Source organism: Phoenix dactylifera, chromosome 14 (assembly GCF_051530095.1).
Source record: "Phoenix dactylifera cultivar Ajwa chromosome 14, Ajwa_hap1_PhDact_Kaust_v1.1, whole genome shotgun sequence".
Lineage (NCBI taxonomy): Eukaryota > Viridiplantae > Streptophyta > Magnoliopsida > Arecales > Arecaceae > Phoenix > Phoenix dactylifera.
This window is the reverse complement of record NC_143203.1, coordinates 2,800,931-2,810,918: the sequence shown is the minus strand read 5'-3', so window position 1 is coordinate 2,810,918 and position 9,988 is coordinate 2,800,931. Positions and strand designations below refer to the sequence as shown.

Sequence of the window (9,988 nt, the reverse complement as noted above, 5' to 3'; positions counted from 1 at the left end):
TCCTCAATGCCATGGACTCAATTAAATTAGGCGTTGGAACAACTAAACCCAATGTGACTTGACTCAATCTTTATATGGACTCAATCTAACATTAGACACACCCAATGTTGGACCCAAACTCCTTAATTCAAGACTCATAATCAACTTGGACTCTTTAATTGACACATGACTAAGAGTTCAAATTAACTTGGACTCTTTTATACGACTCATGGACTCAGTGTGACTCGACTCATGGACTCGTTGTCACTTGACTCATGCACACGCTGCATTATGGTTGCTGGAACTCTTGAAACCTAATGTGCTTTGGTACTCACCTAAGGAGGGGATTCAATTTCCACACACGCCTCAGGATTGGGCTCATGCTCCTGCATCATTGGAGATGTGCAGCGACCCTCAAGCCGACTTCTCCGACTGAGACAGTAGGCTAACTGACCTCTCCAATGATTTCATCAATTTGGTGCTTGGGTCAGACTAGATCTCAGTGGCAACAACTATCCTTTAACTTATCGATGATTGTTAGTGTGGCAGATCATTATTCGCCAACTTGCCTGAACTTCATGAGTTCTCTCATGCTTAGGAGCGTGCTCTTTCTATTCTTTATTTCTATATGCCCTCTTCGCTTTGTATGGATTGGAAGTGTATATGGTATAAATCAAAATTTTCAATATGAGATTCTACGATCTTGAATAATCAGTAATCGCTTTTCCAAAGAAAACTAAAATCACTAATCGGAAGTGCTATTGAATATGTTAAACAGCTTGTGTGCATGAACAATAAGATGGTAAGCTTGAGCATCTGCATGGAAGCGCCATCACGCTGGCTGGGTTTTGAGGTGGGGTCGGGTGTCGGGTGGCTGGCAGGCCCCCGTCTCTCCGGCCGGTTGGCTGGGATCCAAAAATAGCCCTTCGTCAAGCCTTCCCGCGGGCCGCAATACATCAATCTACAGGCAGACCCTCGTCTTTCCTCCCGCGTCTCTTTTTAATTAACAATTAATTATTTCAGTTTTAGAGATCCAAATCTCTCCCACGTCCGCTTCTCCCGTCCTTCACATAACAAACGCCAGCTCCTTCACCAAATTCCCTTTCCTTTCCCTTCTTTTTCTATTCTTTTCTTTTCCCCAATTCTCCCTTCCCCCTCCTCGCCTTCGTGCGCTCGGGTCGCCTCCCCTCCCTCGCTCTTCAAATTGGGTTCCTCTTCTTCCTTGCCGGCTTTTTTTTTTTGAACTTTTTAATTATACATATATCCCCTCAAACCATGGCTGCGTGCAACTTTTCCCACCAACTCCTAATCCCTTCCCGCTCTCGGTCATGGCCCCCAGGCAACAACCGTAAATAAGGCTACGTACACGGGGAAAGCAAAAATATTTATGTTGGTTACAAAGAATAAAGAAATGGAAGACGACCCGCAGAGAGCGTCGTCGGGCTGCGGCCTCCTGGTGCTTTACAACAACGTCTTCCGGCGGCGCAATGCTTCGTCGTCCCCCCAGCACCAGCAGCCCCCCTCGGCGGACTCTCCCAAGCTCGCGCACTCCAATTCCAAAAGCCAGCATCCGGCGCCCGATAGCAAGCCCCCCGATCTGCCAGTCGCCATGTCCAAAGCCAAGGCCGTCGCCGCCGCCGCCGCCGCGCCACCCCGCTCGACCAAGGCGCTTGCAGGCCCTGCAAGAATGCAGAGCCTCGGCCTGTCGGGCGAGCTTGACAGCATGATCCACGACCACCAGCGTAGCAAGGGGAGCAGCACTCTGGTCCGCGCATCCTCGGGAAATGTGATGCTCTACGGGAACCTTGGGAACATCCGCGCGCCCGGCGCCGTCACCCCGAACCGCAACGTGCTCGATTACCTGCCCAGGACTGCCGGGGAGACGGCTGTCAAAGGCGATGGGGGCAAGCCAGGCCAGTGGCCCAGCCGTTTTGCAGGGACCGCCATCGAACCGGCGGCGGCAGCGGCAGCAGCAGCAGCAGCCCCGCCGCCTGAGGTGCTGTGCCGAGCTCTGTCGAGGAGATTGGATCCGGAGGAGCTCAAGGAGATGGGCAATGAAGAGTACAAGAAAGGGAGATACGCCGAGGCGGTGGCGCTGTATGATCGGGCGATACTGATCGATCCAGACAAAGCGTCCTACTGGAGCAACAAAGCTGCCGCCCTCATGGGCATGGGCCAGCTGCTTGAGGCGGTCGGCGAGTGCAAGGAAGCGGTCAGGATAGATCCTTCTTATGCCAGGGCACATCACCGACTTGGTACTCTTTATCTCAGGTGGTAATCTAATAAGATAAATTCTGAAAATTGGATGCTCTCATGCAAGTAATTCTTCATTACTTCTTTTAGTTCATTTAATCATTTTGCATGCTCAAATACGTACTCAATAAACTAGTACCAGTAAAATGATAGATATCACCAATCCATGAAGATGTAGATATTCAACATGAATTCTGTTTCTCCTTTTGTTTCATCTGCTTTTGCAAACCTAAGCCCATCATTGCCTCCATTGCTGTTGTTTTTCTAGTTTTAAGCTCACAATTTGGGACATGTGGTTATTGATTTTAATTTGCAATAACTAGGGACTCAGAGTGTTCTATTGTTTCTGTTGTTGTGTATTGACATAAAATTCCTCATACTTTGGTATGGTCTTCAGTAAAAAGGAAAAATTGACTGATTTCGTTTTGCATAAACTTAAATTTGTTTCTAAGACTCACAAACTCGACTACCATGCAGTTTTTCCAATTCCGGAGCTAAAACATCTACTCATACTTTTCAGATTGGGAGTAGCTGAGAAAGCGATTCATCACTACAAGCTAGCACGAAAAGAAGCCAGCTCAAATAACATTGCACGAGCACAGGCTCTCCAAACCCATCTCTCCAAGTGCCATGAAGCACGCAAGCTGAGGGACTGGCAGACTCTGCTAAAAGAAACACAATCTGCTGTCTCTGCTGGTGCTGATTCTGCTCCGCAGGTGTTCATCTTTCACCTTCCTTCTGGTCATGTAGGAGAAGAAGTCACCAATTAAAACATATATGTTTTGCTGCAGCATCTCATGCTCCTCAATCTGAACTGTCACTGAAGTTTGCTTGAGGATTTGTCCTCATCACACACACAATGGTTTATCAATTTGTATGTGCTTGCTATAGCTGAACTCGTATTCAATTCTTCCGTGAAAAAGATTTTGCAATCAATTACTTCAGTGTAAGTGGCCTAGACTGAGATCCACTACTCAGATGGTCTGTTGTACATGGAACATGAACATTTATCATGAAGCTAGTTTTACCTGCCCATTGCCCTCCACCCCCCATCTCTAAACTTTCTGATAATTATACGGTCAGGAAGAATCAGTTGGAAACCCCAAATGTGCCTTGGTGGTTGAAGCAGAGATGATTGAGAGTTACAATCTGTTATTTATCTTCTTCTTTCCTTTCCACAATTCTAATGTCGCCTAAATAACACAGTGCTTGGTTATGTCCTGAAAGGTTATGGCTTCCAAAGCAGAGGCCCTCCTAGCGCTCCAAAGGCAAGATGAGGCGATCACAACGTTAATAGATGCACCCAAATTTGACTGTGATGCCTCCACAAAGTTTTTCGGCGCTTCTAGTAATGCGTATGTGCTTGCAGTCCAAGCACAGGTCGACATGGCAGCTGGAAGGTCAGTAAAGGTTTTACCTGAATGGCAGATTTATGTCATTAGCAATTGCTATTTTGTTTCTCTACCTCTTGTTCTATTGTACATCATTTTCTTTTGGAAGAATGCTCCTCCAAAAATTTGAACTGGAACATCCCCACTCAAGGGATGGGAACATTGTGCCAATAGTCCAGTTCACTTATTTGCATACTAACTGAACATTTATGTTTTCATTTTCTTTGTTAAGGTTTGAGGATACAGTTGCGGTGTCTCAAAGAGCTGCTCGACTTGACACAAAAAGCAGGGAGATAAGTACTGTGGCACAGAAAGCTCGAGCTGTGGCATCAGCTCGATCGAGAGGTAATGATCTCTTCAAGGCATCCAAGTTTAAGGAGGCTTGCATGGCATATGGTGAAGGCTTTCACCATGACCCCTACAATGCCATTCTATTTTGCAATCGAGCCGCATGCCGATCAAAGCTTGGCCAATGGGAGATGGCTATTGAAGATTGTAATGCTGCTTTAAACATGCGCCCTTCCTACAACAAAGCTCGTCTAAGGAGAGCTGACTGCAATGCAAAGGTAAGTTGGTTTCCACCATTCTTTCGCATGGATCAAAACAGGACTTAGAGAAAGTAAAGGCCGACTCTTGTATCTCATTTTCTTATTAGTTGGAGCACTGGGAAGCATCCATACAAGATTATGAAGCATTACTTCATGAAATGCCGGGAGATGAGGAGGTCAGCAAGGCCCTGGTGGAGGCTCAGCTCCAACTTAGGAAGCAGCGAGGTGATGACATCAAGGACGCAAAACATGGAGATAATATGGTCCAAATCACAACGATCGATCAATTCAGACAGTATACTACATCACCTGGTAGGCATCGATTCTTCTTTTGATGGATTATTGCCCTCGACAGAATAATGTGCTTTGACATACAAGAGGCAAAGATGCTTTTAACGTTCACGGAATCAATTTAGAAGTCTACATTGCTTTCTGTGAAAAGATGGCCAATGTGGTTGAGTTGCGTGTTGGCGAAGGTCTGCAAGGTTCTCAAGAAACTCAGAGCTCACTCTTTGCTTGCTGAACTGATTAGATATTTTGCATATGACATCTTTTGGGCATCTCAGACTTTTTTGAAAATTTGAAAGTCACCATGCGTCTTCTTCTCGGCTTGGTAGCACAAAAGATATTGCAAAAATATGAAGTATTAGTTCCACAGCTTTCATTTGAAATCTTCTTATATCAACACATCTATCAAGTCATAACTTTGGGCATCATTTTGCTTGCAGGGCTGTCCGTGGCACTGCTATTCAGCCAATCAAATGAAGCTTCCAAACAGACGATAGTTTTCATGGAGCAATTCTGCCAGAAATATCCTACTGTGAATTTCCTTAAGGTCTGATGTTCTATGCAAATTTTGAACATTTTTTGTTAGAGTTGAAAAAATAATACGCACAACAAAATATATAGTACTGGAGCATTTTAAAGAAAATTTGTGCATCCAACAGGTGGCAATCAATTGTAATGTGCACAAACACACAGCAGAATTTTTTTGACTCTCAATTTACTGGCAAAAATAGCACCAACAATGGCATCTTTGGATTGGATATTAGAAAAGAGAGCATGGTGATATGAGGAAGAAATGAAATGAACATAGACAAAAGGAAAATGATGAATGATATGTCATCCCAAAGAACTCTCCTTTGCCTCTTTTTGGTGCTCTCTCTAGATTGCGGCATGACACACTCCTGAAGAGTTGCTTAACTTTGCTGTGTCCTAGTTAGTTTTTCATCCATGCCGTGATGCTTTTGTTTCATTTTGGTACTAGATTGATATTTTATGAAGTTTTTGCAAGCTGAACCTTCTAGTTTAGATTGTCTTGAAGTATTAAGTTTGGCCATAGTGTCTTCTTTTTGACTTCTCATAAAAACTGCTGATTGTCTCACGTAGGTGATCAAATCTGAATTCCGGTCCATAGAACAATTAAAAGTAAATAAACTTGTGGCTTTGCAGCTCCTGATTGTCAGAGGCTAAAGCAGGCGCCCTTTTTCCCCATCAGACAACATAACAGAAATATTTGCATGCTGATGTGGATTTTATTTTATTTTTCTTAGAAAAATGGTCTAAGTATTCAGTTTTTAATTGATTAGCTTCTGTAACATGAGCCAACATTTAACGCATAGATTAAGTTATATTGATTCTTCAGATAATCCCCTCCACAGTGCTACAATGAATTTCATGAGTGATCAAATAAATTTAACCCTCTGTTTCCTTGTCATTTAAGTACACTATTGTTTCTCAGCCATCAAGTTAATTTGTTCCATTGGACCATAACTTTGCATTGAAACAAAGATACACCAGTTTCTTATTTTACCTTTCCTTAAATTGTAGGCTAAGTTCATCAGCTTGTATTTGATAGGCTGCTTCAATAGTGGCCCATCCTGAAAGCTGATTGCTGGTTTTGGGCTCCTTAGGTAATGCACCTTCTGGTCTGTATCTGAGACCATTAATGGAGGCTGGCAGTTGTTACTTTGATGACCATCTAGTATCTTTTCTTTATTGGCCATGATCAGCTTCTTTGCTGTGAAGACCAGCTTGGAGATCATTTTATTATGTTATAATTATCTAACTTCTGGTGATTCCTTTTGTTGATTGCTGTTCTCTGTGGTGCTTATTTTTTGTGCTAATGTTTATAGGTTGATCTGGATGAAAACCCCTACTTAGAGAAGTATGAGAGCTGCGTGCCGATATTCCAGATATACAAGAATGGCTCCTACGCCAAAGATATCCGTGGGTCTGACCATGATCAACTAGAGAACTCCCTCAAAGTTTTCAACAGTTGAAAAAATAAAAAGAAAAGAAAAGAAAAGAAAAGAAAAGGCCAAATGAGGAGATGTCCGTCGAAACCATTCGAGGAAACAGGTGAAAGCACTTGGGCTGGATCAAAGTGCATCAGAGGCCATGCACAGCCATGTGGTGGCAACTTATCATCATCTCCTGCAGTCAATTTACCGGGCACTAAGAGCAGAATCAAAGTGGTTGGCTAAAGAATGAAAAACCAAGCGACTTGTACTAATTGTCATCATAGAGCTTGTCATGTAAACATGAAATATGCTTCGCAGGAGCTAGAGGGTAATGCTACACTACTCCTGTGTGCACACTGCTGCATGACAATCACGTGCTTTTTCTTCTTTCCCTTTCTTTTATTTACTACAACAGTGTATGACATGTTATGGTGTCTGCTTCTAAAGGCCTTTGGGTTCCTGGAATATGGCGAAAAGGTCAAAGGTGAAGGAAAAGAGACATGATAGGGATATTGCTCTCCAATTGTGGTAGCAATCTTGTAACTCACTTTTTCTCTTTGATAGAAGGAAAGTTGTGAGAACTCATGCAGGCATGTGTTTGGTCCTACATTAGTTATTTGCTGGAGAGATCTTGGATACTTATATAGGATCAAGAAACCCAAATAATATCTTCCGGTTAGCTTTTTTGGGTGAGGTCTTGGGTTGTAACAAATGGTATCGAAGTAGATCCGGCCCATAATCTTGTGAACTATAAGACACGGCAACACAGATTCATTGGGACCGACTACGGACCGATCGTGGTGCTTGTGACTAGATTTGAATGAATTTGAACTCTTAGCCTGAAGAGAACGTCAAGGCTTAAATAGGAGGAGTATGTGAGAACCATCCGAGCATGTGTTTAGTCCCACATCGGTTATTTCCTAGGTAGATCTTGGATACTTATACAAGATCAGAAAATCCAAATAATACCTTCCAGCTAGCCTTTTTGGGTGAGGTCCTGAGTTATGTTAATAGTATCAGAGCGAACTCAGCCCATAGCCTATGTGGATTGGGAGACACTGCAGCATTAGTTCATAGAGGCTAACCACGAGTTGATTATGGTGGTTGTGATTAGATTTGAATGAATTTGAGCTCTTAGCCTGATGAGAACGTTAGAGCTTGAACGGAGGAGTATGTGAGGACCCATGCAGGTGTGTATATAATCCCATATCGGTTATTCGCCGTGAAGTTCTTGGGTACTTATATAGCACAAAGGAACTCAAAAAATACCTTCCGACTAGCCATTTTAGATAAGATCATGGGTTATTACGAATGGTATAAGAGTGGACCCGACCCATAAGCTATATGGATTAGGGGACACTGCAGCACGGATCCATTGGGACTGACCACGGGCCGATCGTGGTGCTTGTGGTTAGATTTATATAGATTTGAACTCCTAGCCTGACGAGGATACCAAGGCTTAAACGGAGGAAGTATGTGAGGATCCGTACGAGCATGTGTTTAGTCCTACATCGATTATTCGCTGAGTAGATTTTTGGATATTTATACAGAATCAAGAAACCCAAATAATACCTTATGGCTAGTCTTTTTGAATGAAGTTCTAAGTGGTGACAAATGGTATCAGAGCGAACTTTGCCTATGTAGATTGAGGGACACTGCAACATTGGTTCATGGAGGCTAACGACAAGCCGATTATGGTGGTCGTGATTAGATTTGAATGTATTTTAACTCTTAGCCTGACGAAGACGTCAGGGCTTGAACGGAAGAGTATGTGAGGACCCGTGCAGGTGTGTATATAGTTCCACATCGTTTATTCGCCAAGAAGATCTTGTGTACTTATATATGATAAAGGAACCTAAAAAGTACCTTCGAGCTAGCCATTTTGGATAAAATCATGAATTGTTACAAATGGTATAAGAGCAGATTCAACCTATAACCTATATGGACTAGGAGACACTGCAGCATGGATTTATTGGAACTGACAAAGGACCGATCATAGTTCTTGTGATTAGATTTATATGGATTTGAACTCCTAGCCTAACGAGTACGTTAAGGCTTAAATGGGGGAATATGTGAGGTTCCGTGCAGGCTTGTATTTAGTCCCACATATCGTGCGGGGTAGTTATACAGGATCAAGAAACCCATGGGTTGTTACAAAAGTACTGATTAAAGTGATTCTCTATGTCTGATACCAAGAGATACTCTGAATCTAAGAGGCATGAATTGGCGACAAGTGAAGGCCCCAACTTGATATGCAGTATTGCTGGTGACCCCGCAGATTAGGTTCATGGCACCTACCATTTTCTGTAGATCTAGAATCCTTTTTTATTTAAGATTTTAACATGAAAAAAGGTCTCCAACACTGCTATATTTTATGCTCTGAAGTGGTGCCAGTCTAGGATTGCACACACACAGATTTACTCCTGCAATTGCGGTGATCAATGTATATGCAATGGCCTGATTGCATAGCTTGATTCCCTAGTTTTTATGCAATGACCTATAATTGCAGAACCATTCCCCATTCTCCATATCTTGAAGGTCCTATTTGGTATAGTTTTTGTTTTTTGTTTCTTTTTTTTTGTTAAACTGAAATACGGAATCTAATACAGTACAGAATCAGATGTAGAAAATATTTTTGGTATCTTTATTTTTTAAATATCTTTCATTATTTCTGGATTTTCATTGTTACCTTTTTTTTTATAAGAAAAAAAAGGTTTTCACCCCTCTCTCTCAGCACCATCCTTCCACCTCTCTGAGGCCTTCACTGTTAGCCTAGATGCACAAATATAATTAATAAATTAATAATTAAATATTTCTAATATTCAAAAACAATAAATAAGAAGAATAAACTAGCAAATAATTAACTTGACAATAGAATAATAAAATAAAGAAATGAAAGAAGATGGCATGTGGATCGAAGCACGCTGACGCGTTGTCCTAGAAAAGTTTATGCTCCCCACGCATGGGTCTGCTGGCACAGATCTCCTAGAGATACGACGACCTAATACAGAACCACGTCTTTTCCGTCAGTGCGCCTTTAGGAAAGAAAGAAGAGTACGTTCACGCTTGCAGATAGCTCAAAAGAAACTCAGAAAAATAATTAAAATTATGAGGAGAAGAAAAAAAATTTTTATTTCTCCCCAGTGATCTTTAGAACCCTTTTTTATATAAGTTCTTGGAATAGGGAGAAAAGAAAATTTTCATTTATTTGAAATGATTCCTAGAGCCTTTTATATAGGCTCAGGCGCGTCAAAAGAAGCAGACTCTCCTTCTCCGGATTGATGACGTGTCTTCTTGTGCTCCTTTGATCCTGCTGCTTGTTGCATCTTAGCCGCTCATGCTTTCTTCCTTCTTCGGAGGGCCTTTCCATGCTTGCTCTTGCGCGTGGATGCATGACACTTGTCATGGCCTGCTTTCTTTGGGGATCTTTTCATGTTTGTTCCCTTGCTTGTGCGCGGATGCTTGCCACTTGGCCGTTGACCAAGTCAAATATTTGGTTGGCCGCGGCTTTCAAATGTTAAAATGTTTAATTTAATTCAACAACCCCCACATAAATTAAATATTTAAAAAAATT

General features: G+C 42.3%; 1 protein-coding gene across 2 annotated transcripts; it reads left to right on the top strand.

The window, feature by feature from the left end:
* The first annotated feature begins 348 nt into the window (after positions 1 to 348).
* On the top strand, positions 349 to 6,879 carry LOC103698159 (inactive TPR repeat-containing thioredoxin TTL3-like). Of its 2 annotated transcripts, none has more exons than XM_089927279.1 (8): positions 349 to 2,250; positions 2,753 to 2,948; positions 3,460 to 3,632; positions 3,856 to 4,189; positions 4,279 to 4,483; positions 4,900 to 5,006; positions 6,002 to 6,084; positions 6,307 to 6,409. In XM_089927279.1, exons 1-7 carry the CDS (start codon positions 1,367 to 1,369, stop codon positions 6,053 to 6,055), a joined length of 1,953 nt encoding a protein of 650 aa, XP_089783405.1. In that variant the 5' UTR covers positions 349 to 1,366; the 3' UTR covers positions 6,056 to 6,084; positions 6,307 to 6,409. The 2 variants fall into 2 exon arrangements, with proteins under 2 accessions (XP_089783405.1, XP_089783404.1); XM_089927278.1 differs by lacking the exon at positions 6,002 to 6,084 and having other exon boundaries at positions 350 to 645; positions 758 to 2,250; positions 6,307 to 6,879.
* Positions 6,880 to 9,988: the final 3,109 nt, after the last annotated feature.